The 21,809-nt window shown below is 48.7% G+C and overlaps 1 protein-coding gene across 7 annotated transcripts in view; it reads right to left on the reverse strand.

Annotated features, from left to right (window-relative positions):
* AFAP1 (actin filament associated protein 1) overlaps window positions 1–21,809 on the reverse strand; it is a 141,477-nt gene that overhangs the window by 33,313 nt on the left and 86,355 nt on the right. For all 7 annotated transcript variants that reach the window (XM_041752320.1, XM_041752318.1, XM_041752319.1 and 4 more), the window contains 3 exons: window positions 13,242–13,337; window positions 10,280–10,361; window positions 4,803–4,952 (listed from right to left, as the gene is read on the reverse strand). In XM_041752320.1, coding sequence (XP_041608254.1) covers window positions 4,803–4,952; window positions 10,280–10,361; window positions 13,242–13,337 — 328 coding nt within the window. The remainder of the gene's footprint in view (window positions 1–4,802; window positions 4,953–10,279; window positions 10,362–13,241; window positions 13,338–21,809) is intronic.

Consider the following 21,809-nt stretch of genomic DNA (forward strand, 5'->3'; position numbering starts at 1 on the left):
CATGGCCCCTGACACTTGGACAGAGCGGGTGGGGACACGGATCCCAATGGCCCGAGTATTTCAGCCAGAGCACACAGCCACCGCCAGGTGGTGCCAAAGTGCAGCCAGGCTGCTGGCGAGTGGGGACACAGGGGTCCTCCAGCCCAGCGAGAGCCGTATGCCCACCCCAGGCTCACCAGCCCACCCGGGGCAGTTCCACCAACTGCATGAGGCAATTTCAATGCAATTTGATTTCTTTCTGGATCCCACCATCATGTTATGTGAGATGTTACTGGATCTTCACAGTTTGGTAATGTCAGTTTGACTTTTTGAGATTATTCTTGCTCCCAAAACTCAGATTTCTTGCAAAACCATGGTAAGAGGCTTAGGGTTTCATTAGAGCTATAAAAGTAACTTTATAGGCCCGAGATTAAACAAACATAAGGGCAGAGGGTTAGAGAGACACAAACACACTCTCATTCAGCTGTTAGGATCTCTGGTGTCTCTGGCCTCAGTACCAGCTGCTTTCAAGTTCAAGCAGCTGCAGAAGAACAGGCGGAAGTGGGGCCAAGTGTCCACTGAGTTCCCCTCTGTAGGGTGGGAAACGTGGTGTCAGCCTGCCAGGCTCTGGTCCTGCTCTTGAGAGGCCTCAGCCCAGCGTGATGGCTGGTTCCATTTGGTAGGCCTCGATTTATAATCAGCTGGGAGGAAACAACTGGGGAAAGTGGGGAGAGGGTATCAGAGGTGACAATGTTGCCAATGGCTGAATCCAGTCCCACCGGTGCCCGAATCCCAGCTGACCGCCTTAGGGGCCTGTCCTCCAATAGGCTTGTGCCCAAGAATGAGGGTGCCAATGCCCCAGCGCTGTGACTTATACCAAGAACACTTTCTACCTCCTCGATCGAAGGTCACCTGATTTTTTGTGAGGCTGACTATGATACAAGGTAAGAGGCAGGCAGCTTCTCTGTACGTCCACTAAAAAAAAAACAACAACAACAACAACAAAAAACACTAGTGCTGCGAACGTCACAAAGTCACAGGATAGTCAAGCTAGAAGGGGCCCTGGAAATACCCAGCAAGGCCCTCAAACTAGCTCAGGGTATGCTGCCTCGTGGAGACCTCGTTCCACCTGGCTCCCGTATTTCTTATTACCCATGCCATGCACCTGGCACTGCCCTCACACTGCCTCGAATAGGTCTGTGTGCTCAGGTTTTTAAAAACAAGCACATCAGGTGAACAAACGAGTAATGACAGCAACCATTTGCTGAGCATGAATTATGACTTATTAAGCCCAGAGTTTAGCATTCAAGATTTTTAACTTTAATTTCCTTAGAAAAACAAGGTAGGTACAGGCCCATTTCACAGAGGAAAGACCTGAGGCTCACAGAGGTAATCCGATCTGCTTAAGGTAATTCATTCTCTCAGTGAACTGGTGGAGCTGCCCTTGTCTGCCAGGCTCTGTGCTGGATTCTGGGGCACGGCTGGGGTGCAAGGTGGCTCTGCATCTCGTCCCGGAAGGCAGGAAAGAAAGCTGCAGAACTGGGCCAAGGCAAGACCGTCAGCAGCTCTGAACTGAGCAGCAGCACAGGACACTGTTTTCCCGGCTCCCACCTGCCTGGAGGGCGCAGAGAAGGCGGCCGATCAGGAGGCTAGTGCGCTGGTCCAGTGGGGCACAGATGGGGGAGAGGACATGCGTTTCCTGACAACAACCATGGAGGTCATAGGCTTGTAAGCACCAGGGAAAGGCAAATAGAAGATCCTTCCTTGCTCATGGGTCTGGCTCACATCTCAAATCATAGCATGCACATGTCCAAGTGCAGCGCTCACCCAGCCAACGCTCACCATCACCACAGGGTTCAGGGCAGGAAGAAGCAGTGCTATGGGGCTTGCGGGGCTGACCCTGTCAGCTGGCCAGGGGACTCACTGGCCCTCCCCACTCGCCAGTGTGGGGGTGCCCGCAGAAACCATCTCCTACCACCTCCTCCCAACACACGGGTTTTTATTATGCATCTGGAGGCCCACCTGCCCAATTACGTTTCGCAGAAAACCTGAATTTGAACCCAGGTCTCTGTTGCTCCTGGGAGGGATCTTCTAGCAGCACGCCCCCTCTGGCCTGGCCCCCTCCGCTCAGCTCTGCTGGCAGCACAGGGGCAAGCAGCTGCATGGCCACAGCTCAGCATGGTCAGAGTCTCGGGCCCTTAGCTAGCTAACATTTTCTGCCTACAACTTTGCAGCTGTACCAGAATAATTGAGAACAGTCATTTCCCCCATTCCTTTCTCTATAGATCCCTTCTCTGGCCCTGGGACCCAGCGAAAATCTAGATGACAATTTCAAATCTTACCGAGAGAGGAAATTCTCTTAATAGACACAAACGATGTCCTCCGAGCAGTTTGGTGGAAATCCACACGTGTAATTACAGCCCCCAGATTCCCCCTTCCTGCACATGGAGCAGCCAACTATGTTTCCAAGAAAGTGCCAGCAACAGGATTTCCTGCAGTGCCCGAGCACCAGCACAGCGAGGCTGTTTATGAGGGGTTATGAGCGGGCAGATGCGGAAGGCGGGGGCAGAGCTGGGTCAGCGGGCCAGCTTCCCCACCACCGCTGCTCCCAGCTGTGCAGCTTAGAGCAGGCCACAGCCTCCCAGGCTCAGCGCACTGTTTGTAATGGGGTCTGGACCCCAGAGTCTCCCCACATTCCACACAAATGTTTCTACTTCCTTCTGCTGACCTAGAGCGGTTTAAAAGACAAAAACTGGGGGTGGGGGGTGCCAGGGTGGCTCAGTCAGTTGAGTGTCTGACTCTTGGTTTCTGCTCAGGTCAAGGCCTCAGGATCAGGAGAGTGTAGCCTGTGTCAGGCTCCACGCTCAGCAGGGAGTCTGCTTGAGATTTTCTCTCCCTCTCTCCCGCTTGCACACGCACACACTCTCTCTCTCTCAAATAAATAAATAGACCAAAAAAGACAAAAAAAAAAAAAAAGACAAAAATGAAGCTAAAAAAGCAGTTCCCTTTGTTGGATAATTTCCTGTTTCCATTTATAATTCCTAACTGCCCTCCAGGGCCAACCCAAGGGAGAAACAATCCCACACCACCAAGGGCTTCTTGTGGCACCAAGAAAGGCAGAGGCGGAGATAAAATAGCACCCTGGCATCAACGAATTCCTGTTCTTCCTTCTGCTCCTCCCGGGCTAGAGCCTTGTGTGGTCTGCTGTAATGTCAGCCCCTCAAAGCCTAGGCCCCATCCCTTCTGCTGTAACCTTAGCCCCTAGCCCCTTGAGTTAGGGTCCCATTTCCCCTGCTGTAACCTCAGCCCTCTGGGCCTGGGCCCCGTCCACTCTGCTATAACATCAGCAAGGTGAAACTCTCTCTTTTATGTAGCGTAACAGAAAGAGCTTCAGTCAGCCTGCTTCTAGGACTACTACGTATTGCCATTTGACTAGGGACAGATGCAGGGACCCTTGGTCTCCTTTTGGTAGCACTCTGCTCCCAAAAGTCCAGAAGCGGCCACTTCACCAGCCCCCCGCCCCCCGCCGTCTGCCCAGCCAGCTTCCCCTGTATGGACACTTCTGCATCACCACCCAGGGTAGCCAAGGCTTGACAAAGGACATGACTCTACCAGGCCTTGAAGTCTCACATGTGCAGCTTCCTAGAACCACAACCATCACAGCCAGAGGGAGCTAGGACCTCACCTGGACCTATCCTCAGGGTGCAGCACACACCTGGCTCCTGCAAGCTCTGGCACCCAGCCAGCTCTGTAACCCACCCCCTCCACTGTAGCACTGACTCTTCTGTTGTCCTCCTGGCATAGCTCACATCCTGGGACGGGGCAGCTGTTGCATTAATTTATCTTTGTCTATATGGCCAACTTGGGCACTTGGGACCGTGTATCCCCCCATATAAGGCCCCATACCTTGGGCAGACAGGGTGCCCACTTGTGCTCATTGAGACACAGGGGTGAGTAGAGCAAGTGTGCAGAAGGAAGAGACCAAGGACCTGCCCTGACAGAACACTGGCCGTGCCGCTGGAGTGCACGGGCACCTAGGCCCGCCTCGATTCCTAATAGAGGCCAAAGCCCTGCGGTCTGGCTTTGAGTGTTGTTCTCCAGCAAAGGACTGCTCGGTGCCTGAGGAAATGGGTGTCTGTACAACCGCCACCCCTTCCCAGCAGCCCCCTGCCCATGCCTCCACTTCACTTGGGTCCCTGGGAGACACTCCCGCTGCCCTGGTTTCCCTCCTCTTCATCACCAGGACGCACTGCATGTCTCTCCCTGTGATCCCTCCTTCAGACCCCCCTGTGCCACACAAGCGATAGCCCTAAGAGGGCCGGGGCCACATCATGGGTGCCCACCCTGTCCTGGCAGGGGCACCTGCTCAGAAAGGACTTCAGGTGATGGGCTGATGATGGGATGGTCCATCAGGCTCTACTTGCTTGAAATTGAGGTCTGAGACATGCAGCCCGCCAGGATGCTTGTTCTACCGGTGTAGCCCTGGGAAAGCGCTGTCACCCCATGCACATGCTAGGCTCCACACTACCTCCTTTGCTCACCAAGGCCTGTGCATGTGTCCCAGTTTAGAAACGTTTAAAAGGAATTTGGGAGAACTTCATGGGATCAAAGAAAGAATTTGTTTTTCATCTTGAAAGAACCTCAGAGATCATTTCAAACCCCTGCAAGATCTTTTATTAATAAGCAGTAAAAATGTAGTACATTTCCCACCATTCTGAGGATCACAAGTCTGTCTTGAAAGAGCCCAGTAGATGCAAACGCAACTCCAGAAGAGGCCATGCACCGGATGAGCGCCGCTCATACCCAGGCACCCTCCGTCTTACCACAAGTGGGGACATCCTCCTCTGCTGATGAGGTCTGCTCATCTGTTGATGGCTTTTTCTTCCCCAAGCCAATGATCTTGGTGATCTTCTTCCCAGTGACTTTAGACACTGTACCCTTGGCCTCTGATTTGGAACTCTTTTTCCTCTTAACTGTCAAGAAAATGATGAAAATGAGAAAGTGTATTTCAATTACAGACTATAACCTAAGACAATAATAATAAAGCATAAATCATAGTCAATCCTATTTTCTTCAATTTTCATTGCTTGAGCACCTGCTATGTGCTAGCTATCAGTGTAAACATAAAGGAGGACAGCAGAAAACAGGCATCCTGAGGGAACGCATGTTCTAGAGTAGGCTAAGAGCAGATACACATGTGCGTGCACATGTGTACACATGCATGCATGCACAGGCATGCACGGAGGAGGTCCGATGGCAGGCAGGCCTGTGCAGAGATCTATAGTGGGTGACACGGCAGAGGCACTGGCGGTTGGGGGAACCTTCCGAATGGGCAACCTTCTGAATTTTGAGCTGGGAGCTGGGTGACAAGGTAGCGGCTGTGCAGAACCCCAGGAAGAACCTTCTGGGCCGGAAGGACATCAGCCAACACAAAGGCCATGAGGCTGAAAGGAGCTGGACACGTCTGAGGAACAGAAAGAAGCAGTGTGGCCACACCCTGGCCAGTTCAGGGAGGGGACGAGAAGGGAAAGGGGGACCTCAGTCTTCCCCAGCCCCAGGAAGCCCTCCAGCAGCCCCGTGCCTGTCCCTGAGACATGCATGCAGCTCTGCCCTCTCCAGAACCCTCAGCCCATCATGGTCTGCTTTAGCCTGCAGAGCATTAAATTATGAAGTCACATCCAATATATCAAATTCACAAACATTGTGCCTTAAGATGATTGCTGGCTTCCTTTGGGAAACTGGAAGGTCTGGCAACTCTGGACCCCCATTTGGAATCTCGAGATCAGATGGTGCGTGAGTGTGCACGGGGGATCTGGGGGCAAGACCCTTCTTCCCACGGTAACTCTGCAAAGGGACAGGTCACTCATCACCATCATCCGAGGCCATTATGTGCCTGGTCCTGGAGGCAAGGGGCAAAGGCCACTTCTAAGGCCACACAGAACACTGGGACATCCAGGAGGGTCAAGTGCAGCTTCACTAGGGAGTGGGGTAGGCAGGAGAGGGGCTCCACGCCCCCCAACAACCCTCCTGGTGTCTCCCTCTCCAGGGTGACTCCCACCTCCCAGTCTATAACCCACAGGGCATCACAGCCCCTTGAGAAAATATAATGAGGCAGGAACTCCTTCCCCTCCTGCTCAGCCCATGACCATAAGAACACAGCATAAACAGCCACAGGATAATCACAGAGAGAGGGGCCCCTGGACATGGAATTACAACCCTGGGCCTCATTCTTAAAGCCCCTGTGATACAGATGACTCGCTCTACCTCATGGCGGGGGTGGGGAGGTTGGGGGATGGGGGAACATCCTCTCTCTTCCAGTCTCACTCTGCCATAGCCACCACCAGCAGAACACGAGGTGCAGGCCCACATACCCACCCCTGCCCCATCTGCTCTCACTCTCCTGAGCTCCGCAGACTAGGGGCCATCACGAGCTCAGTCACTTGATTTTCAGCCTGTCTCTCTCTCTCTAGAAACAACAGCTGACAGAAGAGAAGCTATGCCTAGTTTCTGGGTAAACACAGTGTTTGTTCCAGACTGAATGAAGTGCCCTCGGAATCCCTATGTTGAAGCCCTAACCCCAGTGTGGCTATATTTGATGATGGGGTCACATGAGGTCATAAGGGTGGGGGCCTGATCCAGCAGGATTAGCGTCCTTTTTAAGAGGCTGTGATCACAGAAGAAAGGCCACCTGAGGACACAGAGGGATGCGGCCATTCGCAGGCCAGGAAGAGGCCTCCCCAGCAACCAGCTCTGATGGCAGCACCATCTGGGGCTCCCGGCTGGCAGTACCACGAGAAATAAACATCTGATGTTTAAGGGCCCAGCCTGTGTCTTGTGAAGGCCTCACGTGATATAGAAGCATGGAGCGCAGAAGGCCACTCACGCCCCTTACAGTCTCCCAATACCCACCTACCCTCTCTTTTCAAACAAAGCATGAAGAACCTGCCTTAACCTTAGTGGGAAGGCACATTCCCCCCAGTTGCCCCCAGACATGGGGATCTGCCGTTTGGATGGCTGTGTCATTGTGCTTTCAGTGTGGCCGTGCCAGAAGTGAAAGCAGCCGTGAACGGTCCCTCTTAGCTTTTTTGAAAGAGCCTCGAGACCATCTGTGACCATAGTCCCGTTCAGGCTAAGCTCTGAAAGGAAGGTGTTCCCAGCATTCCCTGGAGGCCCCCTTTTGCAGAGCTCAGGGGGCAGGCGGACCACTTCTTCACAGCTCACAGCTCAAGGTTACGTTTACTTCCAATTCTACTAGCAGTTGCTCCTATTTGGAAAGTCCCTGCTGGAGCCTGACTACAAAGAAAAGAGATCATACTTTTAATTCCTTGAAGGACCACTGATTAATTTTTTGCAAAAGCAGAAGTATGAGACTTCTTGGAAGAAAAAGCCAAAGTATGGAGGAATGTGAGACTATGTTGACGCTATTTACTACACAAAAGCAGAATCTGGCCCATGCAACAAATCATGAAGAAACTCCCAAAACTCAGAACTCTCAACTGAAGTCAGAGGGCAGGAAAGCCCCAGGAGTCCAAACAGCACACACTGTGAGCGCACGGCGGGCAGTGAGGGACAGGCCACCAAAGCAAAGCTAACTCCTGGCATTTTTAAAGCCATAACTATCATAAGCGCGGACCCATCCCTCTGGCCAGCAGCGTCTCTGAGCCATGGCATGGCTGGGATAAGGGGAGCTGTGCTGAAGTCTCTCAACTGCAAAAAGCTCTAGTGTGAGCAGCAGGAATAGAAGCTAAGGCAGAAGCCAGGAGGAATTTAAACTATTGGCCTCCTTCAGCAACCACTCAGGGAGTGTCTGCTACACGCAAAGCAGAACAATTTTGAATCCAGGTCACCTTCCTTGAGAAAAGGAAGCAGAAGGATTTTAGATACAGGTGTATTCTCCAATGCATACATCCATTCGTATCATCCTGTGAACCTGATTTCCAATAGGGACCAAAAGAGGAAAGAGACCCAACCAAAGAGCCATGGCTGCTGCACCCCAGCATCTGAGTAGGAACCTGAGATTGCAGGTTATTCTGATTCAGAGCAAAACTTAGACAGCTCTCCTGGCTTTGATTACACCTAATGTGCCCATGGAAGACACAGACGATGCCTTCCCCTGAGTGACTTCTGACAGAGATTGCTGAAATTGCACTCGGACGAGACGCAGTTAGAGAATCACATGGGCAAAGGCAGAGGTCGTGACCTTTAGGCACAAACCTTGGAATTACACAATAGTCTAGGTTATTTGCCTTTCAAGATTCTCAGTGGTCTGGGTTGCTGTTTGGTGGAAGGGGGCCTCACTTCAGAGCTGGGAGGGGCCTGCTCCATTCTGGCGAGGGAGCGCAGATGAGCTGAATGGGCAGACCGCTCCCCCGGAAGCCGAGGTCACAGGGCCAGGAGCACACAGGCTATTGGCTCTGCACAAAGAAATCTTCCCCATGACCCACAAATCCCACCCTCCTCTTAGCCCACACACTGGGAAGGAAAGTGAAAGCCAAGCCACGGACCAGGATAAGCTATATGCAAAACACGTTGATACAGGACTTGGACTCAAAATATATAAAAAAACTCTCAGAAGTCAGTAAATATGAACAAAATCCAATAAAAATAGGGGCAAAGATTTGGGTAGATATTTCATCAGATGATACATGGTTGGCAAAAAGAAAAGAACATTAAAAAAGGTTCAAGATCCTTAGTCTTTAGGAAAATACAAGTTAAAGCCACCATTACAGAGCACTATATGCCCATTAAAATGACCAGAATAAAAGAATAAAACAAAATGACATTAGCAAGGTGGTGAGAACACCCATGGCCCTCAAATTCCACCCTTAGATATTTATCAAAGAGAAACGAGATACACGTTCATGCAAATCCTGTTGAGTGTCTAGAACAGCTTTATGCACTGCTTAAACCTGGAAATACCCAGCTGTCCTTCAGTAGGTGAGGGGATACCTAAACTGTGGCCCATCTGCACCCAGGAAAGCAGCCTGGCCACATAAAGGAACAGACTCCTGACTCACACTACAATGTGGGTACATCTCACATGCACCATGCCAGGGAAAGCAGCCAGACCCAAAGGCCACAGACTGTCTGATTCCATGTCTAAGACATTCTGTAAAGGATGGAAAACAGAGTGGGTGCTACCAGGGGTATGGGGGGACATTTTGGGGTAATGGAAATGTCCCACATCTGGACTGTGGTGAGGGTTACACTCCTGTGTCTGCCAAAGCTCAAAGAACTGTGTGCCAAGAAGTGTGGATTTTACCGGACATATATGCCTCGTAAAGCTGACTTAGAAAAAAGAATTCAAAATCCAAATGCTCATGTTCACAGCAGCATCATTCACAGTGGCCAAACACGGAAGAGCCCAAGGGTCCACAGGATGGGTGGATTAACACGATGTGGTCCATCCAGAAGACGGAATGCTATTCAGTGTTAAAAGGAAGGACATTCTGATACCCAACACCATGTGGACAGACCTTGAGGATGTTGTGCTGAGTGAAACAAGCCAGTCACAAAGGGACAAATGCTGTAAGACTGCGCTCATATGAGCTTCCTTGAGTCCTCAGATTCATAGAGACAGGAGGTAGAGTGGAGGGCGCCACGGGCTGAGGAGGGGTCGAGGGAGCTAGTGTTTATGGGCACAGACTGCCAGTTTCACAAGATGAAAAGAGCTCTGGAGCTGGACGATGGGACAGCTGCCCAACATTGTGAACATCCCTAACAGTGCTGAACTGGACACAAAGTGACTGAGAATGCGAACTGTATGTTAACGTGTATTTAACCACAACTTTAACAAGTCATTTTTAAATGAAAGTGAATAAAGACATTTCAGAACGTCATTTTTAAAAAGATTGCAAACCTGTGAGGCTGGTCTCCTCGTTTCACAGATGGGACACTGGCAAGTGGCCTCTGACAGCAGGAAGGCTTGCCTGGGCTCTGGGGCTGAGCAAAGGTGGCATGGGGTGGGCATGCAGGCTTCCCATCCCACTCATCCACCTCCTCACAGCAAATTTCTCTCAGTGATAAACCAGGTAAGGAAATAAGCTGCCAGAGGCCTGGAAGTTAAAATATATACAGGGCACACCTGTGCCAGGGTTCAGTAGGACGGCAGGTTAAGACACGTGGAGTTCCCATTAACCAAAGGGGTGTTTCTGTGCTTCCAGCACATGACACCGGGTGATGCCAACTACATCACTGAACTTCCAAGGAAACTTGTCACACAAAGTCCATAGAGCTGGACACATTTTATATTTTCTTTTCTTACTTTTGTTTTTGTGTTTTGGGCATGAGCAGAACTCACCTTGTTCTTTTCCATTACACACAGTGATGCCATTTTCTGTAACACCCTCTCCATCGGAGCTGGGTCTCTCAGAAGACAGTTTCTGCGAGGGTAAAAAGGATTAAGTTATTCTCACAGTGGGTCACACTGGCCAAGGGATCAGTACAAAGTGATCTCTGAGGTGAAAGGAAGTGTGGTTGAGTCCACGACCACACACAGAGGCCAGGGTTCAAGCACAGACAGGCTGCCAGCCGGCTCATTACAAGAGCTTCAGAAACAGCAGAGGAACGAAGGGCAGACTCACTGGGGCACTACTAACACATGCTCTGGCCCCAACTCCATCTCATCCAAATCACTTTTTCTTGCAAGTAATTTTGAAAAAATATTAAGATTACAAAAAAATATTCCCTTCACCAAGCCATGTTATCCTTCCAGAAGGAAAGATCCCATCACCTGCTCAACTTTCCCTGTTGCCGGCCAATAATTGGGTGAGGCCAGATATCTGACCATAACAGACACACTCCGAACATATGCAGAGACAGACCACTGTCAAAACTGTCCCAGGGTGCACCGGAGTACCTACAATATTTTAGCCCTGGTATCTGATTGTAGGAACCATGACTAGGATTCTGAGCTGGCAACTGGAGAAGAGATGTTGCTTAGAGCTGGAATCCTCCATTCTGGGGGAGAACTATGGCATCACAGTGGAGGACATGAGCTTGGACAAACCCTCCTGGTCCCACACATCACAGCCCAAAGGCACAGAGCCTGGCCAACTAGAGACCAATGGAACATCTGCACGATACCAGGGCACCAGGGAACATGCCCCATTATCCACTCATGAGGGGTCTGGGTGGTATTGTCCAAGGATGGCAGGCAGGGGTTTGTGATCCCACAGTGGCGCGGGGAAGAGTTGCAGTGAGTGAGGAATGGCATCTAGTGGGAGCCTGTAGTGTGCTGAGTCCCAGCAAAAGAATAACCAAAGGCCACCACTGCCCCAGCTCTTGGGCCAGGAGACTGGGGTCTGGGTTGGCAGGCCTGGCCAGGTGCTAACAGGGTAGTCACAGAGAAGAAGAGCCACTGCCCTTGGGGAATGGGAGCTCTGACACACTGCCGATAGCACAGGGTTTGGGAGCAGCCTGTCTGGAAAGTGATGTTTAAAATATGAATCAAAACTGTAAGAATATTTCCACTGTTTGGTCTAGTAACCCAGCTTCTGGGAGTCTCTTCTTAGCTAACAGAGACACAGCGAAGCCTCATGTGCGAGACACCAAGGACCATGCTGTTTTAAACGGTCTGAAGGGAGAGGACGGGACTGGGGTGATGGGTACAGACCCAAACAATAGTAGAGGCGCATGGATCTGGTGTTACACACCTGCTGAAAATGCAGAAGTGCCTGCTCCTTATTACGAGTTTTCAAAAGCCTGGAACATTGTTAATAGCATACGGGTAACAGATGGAAAGGCAGTGTAAGCAACTGATGCATCAGACCACTCAAGCTGATTTAACACGCAGTGTTGTGGGGAGCTGCCTCCTCTGTGCAGTGGACTCATGAGGGACTTCTTTCCTCCTGTTTCTTTCTCTAGACTTTCTGAGTTTCTACAGCGAGCAGGCATTGGTTTTGAAATCAGGAGAAAAGGGATGCCTGGGTGGCTCAGTGGTTGAGCATCTGCCTTTGGCTCAGGTCATGATTCCGGAGTCCTGGGATTGAGTCCCATGTCCAGCTCCCCTCAGGGAGCCTGATTCTCCCTCTGCCTGTGTCTCTGCCCCTCTCTCTGTATCTCTCATGAATGAATAAATAAAATATTAAAAAAAAAAAGAAATCAGGAGAAAAATGAACGGGCCTGCTGTGTCACAATGTCTGGGTGAGGCCTGCGAGCTTAATTTAATGTGTCCATCCATGTGGAAGAGGCTGGTGGATGAGACTAACACTGAAGTCAGTGGACTGAGTAAGCAGACTGTCCATGACAGTGTGGGTGGGCCTCACCCCATCAGTTGAAGGCCCACATAGAACAACAAGTCCACCTTCCCCAGCAAGAAGGGATTCTCCAGAAGGCTGCCTGCAGACTTCATCTGCACCACTGGCTCCCCCAGGTCTCCAGCCCACAGACCCACACTGTAGATTTTGGACTTTCTAGCCCCCATAATCGCATATGCCAATTCCTTATAATAATAATAAATCTCTTTGTATGTATATATGCATGTACTTCTGTGTATCTGTATACATATTTACATAATTTTGCAACATATATAACATTTTACATTTCAACTTTATATGTACTTGATAACACACACACACCCTGTCAGATCTGCTTCCTTGGAAAACTCAGGCTAAAACAAGAATAGACAAAAAAGGATCTGTTCACAGAGGCAAGAATGAGACAGAGAGGACTCAGAAGGCTCCTGGTCCACAGAAGCCCACAGAACCCACATGACCTCCAAAAAAATGAGACTGGTGCACACAGACATAGAAAGCATGGCTGGAGAAGGCCAGGTATGGCACACAGCAGTGATGGGTTTACACAATCCTAGCAAGAAAGGCCAGCCCTCTATCCCCACCACTGGGATCTCGTTGTGTCTTCCAACAAGCAAAATGAATACAGAACAGAAAGGGACAGGGAACGTATTCTGGTCTGTTGGGAATAAACCTTTGGGATCTTGCTTAGGCAGTGCCTATTGTATTCCAGACATACAGAGACCAACGTGTGGAGTTCCACTCTGCCCCGTGATGGCTAAGTAACCTACACACCTAAAATCCTTTCACACTTTTAAACCCACTTTTGTATCTAAAGCTGGGGATGATCAAACCAACCACATAGTCTGTAAAATGACTAAGTCAAGCTTCATACACAGCATGAACTTGAAATGCAGAATCAGCAGGATTGCAATTTTTTCTCCAATTCTCAGTGCAAAAATTCCCAGAGAATGTTATCAAAATTTTGAGGGAGGCCTAAAGCATTCCTGGGAAGAAAGACGCACTTACCTTCTCCAGCTCTGTCTTGTGCACTGGGGAGCTTGATGGGGGTGGGCCTTCTGAATCCGCCGGCCCACTGCAGCCACTGTAGACATCTCGGATCACCTACAATAAAGTGCAAACATGTTGGAGCACTCTCAGAGACAAGGATGCTTGCATAAGGGGCTGAAGCTAGAATGAACAAGCAGAGGCATACAGTATGGTGGGAAAATCTGTGGGCTCAAAAGCACTTGGCTTTAAGTGATGCCAGGTGCTCATTCGTTCACTCATTCATTCACCAAATGTCTCTCTGATCTTGGTATTGACACAGGTTTTGGGATACAGGGAAATCATGGGGCTTGCATTCCAGCATAAGTGTGGTACTATGGTGAACAATGAGCCTTACCCAAACACGAAGGTAAAGTAAGACAGCAATAATTGATAATAACACTGGAAGGTGATGTTTAACAAAGAGGAAATGGCTAATTTACAAGATTGAGAGGCCTCACTGAGGGATGCCTGGGTAGCTCAGTGGTTGAGCATCTGCCTTCGGCCCAGGGCATGATCCTGGAGTCCTGGGATTGAGTCCCACATCAGGCTCCCTGCATGGAGCCTGCTTTTCCTCCCTTTTCCTATGTCTATGCCTCTCTCTGTGTGTCTCTCATGAATAAATGAATAAAATCTTAAAAAAAAAAAAAAAGAGGCCTCACTGGGATGACATACAGGCTGGGAGTCAAATGCTCAGAAGGATGTGGCCCCATGAGGAACCAGTGGATAAGGCTTCCAGGCAGAGAGCCAACTGGTGCAAAGGTGCTATGGTAGATGTGAAGTGCTTAAGGATAACATCTGGTGTCGGGGGACAGAAGATGGTGGGAGGCCACCAGGAGGGTGTCTCAGTGCCTTCAGGCCCAGCAAGGAGCCCGGGAGCTACAGGATTGACTTTCTGGGAGGTGGTATGGCATAGAGGCCAGGAGCACAAGCCACAGAGCCTGAATGCCTGAGTTCTCATCCCACCCTTCACCTGGGGCAAATTTAATTAATTGCTCTGTGCTCCAGTGCTCCTGCCTACAAAGCACAGACACAATGGGTCTCACTGGGGACCGTACATGGTCTGAGACAGTGCCTGAGAGATGGGGAGCATGCCACTGTTAGAAGTAGTAGACAGCACTGGTGCTACCGATGGAGGATAGCAGACAAAAACTAAGAAGGGAACGAGTCAGCCCCAGGGGACAAACAGGGGCAATGCAGCCCAGTGTGATGGCAGGAGGGAATGAACCAGTGGCTTGAGGATGATTCTAGAGAAGAACCAGCAGGCCCTGCAGGTGAGTTATGTGGGGCAGGAGGGAAGTGCCACCTCCAAGGCAGCTGGGTGCTGCCACTCAGATGGAGTAGGCAGAGAGAAGCAGTGGGTAGAGGAGAAGTGAGGCGGGTGAGTTCAGAGCAAAGGCATGCTTCCAGGCAGAGCTGGAACTAAACTAAGCAGTTAGGGGAGAAGAGGCTCTGCTTCCAGCCCAGGAGGGAGTGAGTCGCCAGAGGGAAGACAGAGCAGAACGCAGGTCCAGGATAAGGACCAGAGCCGGTCAGTACGTGGAGCAAAGCCAAAGGAGAGAGGCCAGTGCAAGAATGAGCTGGAACAGCCAGGGAAGCGGGGGTGATCTAGGAGGGTGCAGCTCCCAGGAGCAGGGAGGAGGAGTGAGACACAGCCCAAAGGCACAGGGGCGCCTCTGAGAAGCCCTTCAGCTGCGGGGGAGGGATGGCGGAAGCTGGCTGGAGGAGATGAGCAGAGGAGGAATTTCCAGAGGCAGCAGGAGGTAGGATCTGGAGAAGGCAGGAATACACAGAAAGGCCAGTGTATTTAGTGGCAAGGGTTTGAGGACGCTTCTGTCTGGCCAGTTCTGTTTTCTCAGTGAAATGTGAGGCCAGAACATCAGCTACTAGTTCAAAGTCCCAACCTTGCTGAGCCTCCATTTCCTTACTAGCAAAGGAAGGAGTGTCAAGATGACCTGCCCTGCTATGTCACTATGGTTAAATTCAGAGGAAATGAGACCCTCTATGCAAAGTGCCTAAGCCAGCACCTGGCACATGGTGGCTGCTCTGGTCACCAACACCATTATCACTATGAGTGTCCCCACCATTGATCTCAAGGGCTCAGAAAGGATCCTGCCCTAGACTGACAGGGGTGGGGGTCCACGGTACGGTGCTCACAGCCCCCCCAAGGTCACCACCCACTGTCCTTGCTGTCACTACTGAGCTCCTACAGTGAGCTGGGCATGGTTCTGATGGCTGGGGATATGCAATGAACATAGTGCTCGGGGTTCCCGGGGCGGCGGAACTGGCATGCTGGTATGCGAGAAGTTAGCAGGCAGTTCCTTCAAAATGTCTTCTATTCTTTTTGGAACGAAGCTGTAATTTGAGTGCATCCCATGCATCTTCAGGGCAGAACTGAAATGCCAAAGTCGCAGATATCTGGGTAGCAGTTTTGCAATATGATCTCAGCAGACATGCCCAAAATCACCGGCTTGCACTGGTGTTGGGATTAGTGCCAGAACTGACACGAGCCCCGGACAGTGTTTGCAACCATTTTGCTGTTCGGCAGCTTCATGAAATAGCTATGGGGCAATGTCCACATTTGAGACTAAAACAGGAAAAAGGAAAACAAAAAAAAAAGGCCCACAGAGCTTGCTGCCACATTTTTTTCCCCTATCAATTCTGAGGTGTGAAAGCATCATCAGAGTGACATCCACCCAGTGACCCAGGCCTTCTGGGCGCCCATGCGTCTGTCCACACTAACTCCACTCCTGCTGCTGCATGAAGGACCCTATTCCTATGCCTCTCCTCTGGTTTTATCAGATCTTCAGTTGACGAGGCAAATTCCTATTTGATCTAAGGACAAGAGTTTGTCTTTTCTCTAGGGAAAGAGTATAACGCAATGGAATCTCCTGGGCTCTTGGGTCAGACAGAAATGGGTTTTTTAACCCCAATTCTACTGCCTCCTCCATATGTGAGTCAGACCAATACAGACTCAAGCCTTATGTCCTTGTCCAGAACATGCACAAAATAAGGTGTGTGGGGCACCACGGGAAGCAGGATGGTGAAGCGTGAGGTGTCCAGCCCCACTTCTCCCACAGCAGGCGTGAAGCAGGTATGCATCCCTTTCCTGAGACAACAGCCTTAAACAGAGGACACAGCACACAACAATCACATAAACTGACCAGAAAGCCACAAGTTTCTCATCTTGCAACAGAAGGCTGAACCCACAAAACGTAAGCTGCAGAAATGTTTCTCTGGCAAAAGCTTTTATTAAAAAAGCAGCGGTTCTCTTTCCTCCTTTCTTTTTTCAAAGGGGGAGGGTCCACGATGCACCCCAGCATTGCTCCAAGGATCCCTCCCGGCCTCAAGGGTGAATCATGTGAACCGCGTCTTTAGGGATGTGTCTGGCTCATTGGATCAGGCTCCTCCTGTGAGCCTCAGTCTCATCTTGTGGGCCCCAGAAGGGGGGCGTCTGTCCCCCACAGGGGGCATGGCTTGGCTCCCCCTGCCCTGGGCTGCAGCTGACCACGTGTTCCTCCCATGGTCACTGATCCAGCACCCTGTATGCCCACGGGTGTCTTTTTTTTTCTTGGGCTGGGCTTGCTTTCAGAGGCGGGGCTATCTATGCCTTGCTTATGTGAGCATTCCCAAAGCCTAGCATATAACACCAATCTAAAAAGTGTGATTAATGAGAAAAAAAGGAGGGAATGAGGAACCAAACTGGCCTTGACATTTCCTCTGAGAGAGAAAGAGGAATGAAGGAATGGAATCCAGAGGGAAAGACACCAGGCCATCATATCAGATAAATAAGCCCTCATGCCAACTCTCCCTAGTCCTCCGCAAAGATTTCTGAAATCCTTGGAGGGAAAAACGTTAGAAAAGGAAAAAAGAACACATAGATAAGAACCATGCCTGGGGCACTGACACAGCCCGCCCTGGCGAACTTCCTAACTCTCCCAATCACTAGAATGTCCCTTTTCCTCTCCCCTGTTCCACATCAAGTCCCGTTCTGTCCACAAAAAGAAGTTCAAGGAACAGTGGACTCACTGAAGGGGCCAGATGAGGTGATCTGGCCAATGAAGTGAAGCAGTGTCCTTGGCGTCCCTGAGAAGCCTTCCTTGATAAACCCAACCATGCATCTGCACTCTCAGAATTCTGTACTCAGATAAAGGATACACTTTTGTTCTCAATTGATTCCCCCCACCTGAACTCAAACCCCTTATGTAGAGTGCCAGAGTTTCCCACAGTGCTTAGGTTTTCGGGAGCCCATAGAGACCCAGACACACCTGGGACCAGGCTGGGACTTATCCCTGCCATCCCCACACAGACTTCCCCCCAGACTAAGCCATCATTACATCCCGGGCACAGAGAAAGGCACTCTTGGAAACACCATGGAGTGCAGAGTAAGCCCATCTAACATAGGTTTCATCCACCAGCCAGTTGGATTATTTCAGGTGACTTTCATGAAGCTACTCTTTGTACTCCGATCACTATTTGTTGCCAAATTGCCCCCACAGAGTTAATTCAGAGGTAATTAATAAAGGCTTTATCACTCAAATTCCTTGAATAGCTACAAATGAAGATTCTGTATTAATAAATTTTTTCTAAAGAGCTATAGTCAATGAGAAGTTCAATATGTATTTAAGAGAACTGGATCCAAATTCAGAATTACAAATCCTTCAAAAAAACAAATTGTTTTATGTTCTGTGGTATTTTTGTTTGCTTTTAACTTGAGCCCTCACTGCCAGAAACACAATCTCTGCACATTTTTTAAGGAAACCTGACCACTCCGTTTCTGGGAATATTGGCTGTTGTCTTCTGAGTGACCCCTACAAAATGGCTCATGCTTTCAGCATCTACACACACACACACACACACAGACAAAGTCAGTTAATTTTGGCAAGAGCTGCTGGTGATAGAAGTTACAGACTGCAGCCCGAAGGAAGAGAAACAATTCTGGCCATGATTGTTGAAGCAGCGTGGGTCAGGTCAGGCACTGGCCACACACAGCCCTCCTGCTCCTCACACCTGAGAAAGGCCGTGTGTGGCTCACTTCAGAGACTGTCAGCTGTTACAGTAAAGCCACACTTCACAATACCAAAAGCCTGGGTAATAAGTTTGGGACCACATGGATAACAGCAGTTCATATTAACAAAGACTTGGCACCTGTTTTATAAGTTCATGGTAGAAAGCTGTTCTAGAGCTTTTACAGAAGGAATTCTACTAATAAACCACTGATAGTACAACTGTTTAATTCTAAAAGTGTATTTGTGTAACTTTTTCAATCTGCCTTTTTGATAATTCTGATCAGCATATTTCCATTGGACAGATGGGAAAGAGTGTGCTGACCCCAAACATCATGATAAGTTAAAGGCCTTCTGGGAATATATTCTAGATTTTCACTCTCTGTCGCTCTAGCATGCTGTCATCAAGATAAATAAGGGCTGTTCCTCTTATAACAGTAGTTCTTTAATTTAGAAAAAAAAAAGCTACTTCAATCATAAAGATGTGGACTTGACAAGATGAAATAAAAAGCCATGATGACAGTGTTGACTTATTTTACAGAAAACTATCATTTGCAAGTTTTAAATCATTTGGAAAAAATAGAACAAAGTTAGAAGATATAGGCCAGCTGATTTCAAGACTCTCTGTAAAGCTGCAGCAATCAAGACAATGTGGCCTTGACACGACCATGTAAAAGAAGACTAACGAAGTAGACAGGAGCCCAGAGATGGACCCACACGTACACAATCAATGGACTTCCAATCAAGGCAATTCAGGTCATCAAGGTGACCAGACCAATTGACTACTTATTTGGCAGAAAATGAATTTTGACCCCTACATTCCAACCTATACACAAAACCAATATGTACGAATCAGAGACCTGTCCGTAAAGACAGAGCCATAAAAAATCTGGAAGAAGACACAGGTGCTATCTTGGTGGCTTGGGATATGCTAAGATTTTATGGATAGAAGGCAAAAGGCACTGACTATAAAAGACTGATGTAATGGATTTCAGAATTCACAATTTTTGATCATCAAAAGGCACTGTGAAGGAAGATACTTCATCCGTGGATTAATCAGTGTCATTCTTTGAGGCAAGAAACACTGCAATAAACAGGGATTTCTCATATTCTTGAAAGGGTTTCAACTACAAGTAAGGTGTATTGCCACTTAAACTCCGTGTGCAACCAATAACATAGCTTCAAAATAAACCAAGAACTGACAGAAATAGGAAGATAAATAGATAAATCCATAATTAAAGAGATAATGGCTACATCTCTCCCTTTGATCTGCTGACAAAACAAATGAATTAGTAGAAGACCTGAAGATGACAGTTAATAACTGTGATCTGACAAATCTACATAGACCTGTGCACCCAGCAAAAAAATGCATGTCCCTCAGTGTAGACATGGAGCATTTACCAATCCTGACTATGTGTTGAGCAACAAGTCTACAAATCTCTATGATGTGAAATCTTATCAAGTTCTTACTATGGTGAATTTAAACCAGAAACTAAAAGCAAATAGATGATTTTTAAAAACCTGAATATTTGGAAAGTAAGCAGTATATCTCTGAATGAACCATTAGTCGAAAAAGGAATCACAACAGATACTAGAATATATTTTGAACTGAGTGACAATAAAAACACAAATGTCAGAACTTACAGGACACGGCTAAGACTGTGCTTGCAGGGCAATGGATAGCTTTGAATGAATGCATATATATACGAAAAGGGCTAAGAATCAATTATCTAAACATAAACTTCAAGAAGTTGGCAAATTACAAATGAAGCCAAAAGAAAATAGAAGTAAAGAACTGAAAATTGAACATGATATACTCCAGAGAAAAACCAAGAGCCAAAATTTTGCTTTTTGAGTGAACTAGTACAGTGGGTATACATCTGGCAGGACCACTGAAGAAGGAACAGGTGTCTCCATTCTGGGTACTGTATAGACAGGCACCCCAGGCTGCCACTCTTCCCTTGACAGGTCAAATGAGATGGATGTATTTTAAAAATCAGAGCAGTTTTTCACTCATCAGTGGATGAGAATGCAAGGAAGCCTGGACATTAAGTCCTCATAAGGGAAGAGCCCTCTGAAGGAAAGACGTGACCATGCCACCTCCTGGGTGGCAGGGTGGCAGGAGGCAGAGGGGCCTACTACAGGGGGCAGGAAGAAATCAGCCTCATCCTGGGGGTCTACAAGGACCAGTGTAATGGTTGATGCTTCAAGGGGTCCCAGAGACACCATGAGCCTATGCCCACCCACCAACCCCTTCCCTGGCAGGTGTGTGGAAACACCATGAGGTCTGTGCGCAAGGGAGCCAAGCTCAAGGGTGTCCTCCTGGGGGCACATTGGGGGCATCCGTATGGTCCTGGGCAAAGGAGGGTGGATGTGGACACCCCTAGCTCTGGCCCCTAATGCATCCCACTATCGTCTTGATTTTCAAACTGTTTTCAGTCGGAGCTTGTGAGTTTATTGAGACCTAGAAGCGGTAGCATAGTGATAACAAGAACAAAGCAACAATAGTGAAGCAGCTTAACACTTAAATAGGTGCTCACTACATGCTAGGTACTCTTCTAAATGTCTCCATCTCAACTTATTCTTTCATGCTCACAACACGTCAGAAAGGCAGCCACCATTATGACCCTCCCTCCCATTGCAGAGTAGAAAACCAAGGCACAGACAAGCAAAGTAGCTCATTCAAGACCATAAGAAGCGAAATGCAGATTAAACTAGAGGGAGATCCACCCTTCCCCACCACACTAGCAAACTCCCCAAGGCTTGCTGACGTACGAGGGCGAGGCTGTGGGGGAAAGGCATTCTGACATGTTGCTGGTGGGAGGCTGTGTATCAAAATTATGAGTGCCTACAACCTTCATGCAAGCCAACAGCCCCTCTGGGAAGTCAGGCCACACACTAGCAAGAGTGAGAGATAATATACGCATGGGGTTGATTATTACAGAGTTGTCTGAAAATAACCCAATGCCCAGGAATAAGAGAATATTTTTTAAATTATGGTCTGTTTGAACAATGAAATGGTACATACTGTAAAAGAGCAAAAGGAAAGACTCCAGTCTCTAAATTGGAAAGATCTGCAAGACACTTTGTTTAAGTGTAAAAAGCAAAAGGCAGAACACCACAGCTTGCCTATGGGGGTGGGAATTAAAATCTGCATTTCTACTTGCCTGCATGTGGATATGAAGAGAGACTCTCGGAAGGGACACATACAAAATGATTGCTCTCATACATCGCTGGCAGATGTATAATTGCAAAAGCAAACCTGGGAAACCATTTGTCAAGATCTAGTAATGCTGCAAATGTGTGCATACAAAAGTCAGCCATGCCAGCATCGGTATCCATCCCAGAGAAGTCAAAGGACATGCAAGAGAATGCTCACCAAAGCACGCCAGGATGGTGATGGGGTGGATAAACTTGCACGCCCATTGACCCCTGAGCAGACATCAAAGGGTAAGTAGAAAACGCAAGCTGCAGGATCTGTGCACTCTGAAGCCATGTACGTGGACATTTTTAAACATAAAAATAAATCACTTCTGACTTATAA

This window comes from Vulpes lagopus, chromosome 4, assembly GCF_018345385.1.
Source record: "Vulpes lagopus strain Blue_001 chromosome 4, ASM1834538v1, whole genome shotgun sequence".
Classification (NCBI taxonomy): domain Eukaryota; kingdom Metazoa; phylum Chordata; class Mammalia; order Carnivora; family Canidae; genus Vulpes; species Vulpes lagopus.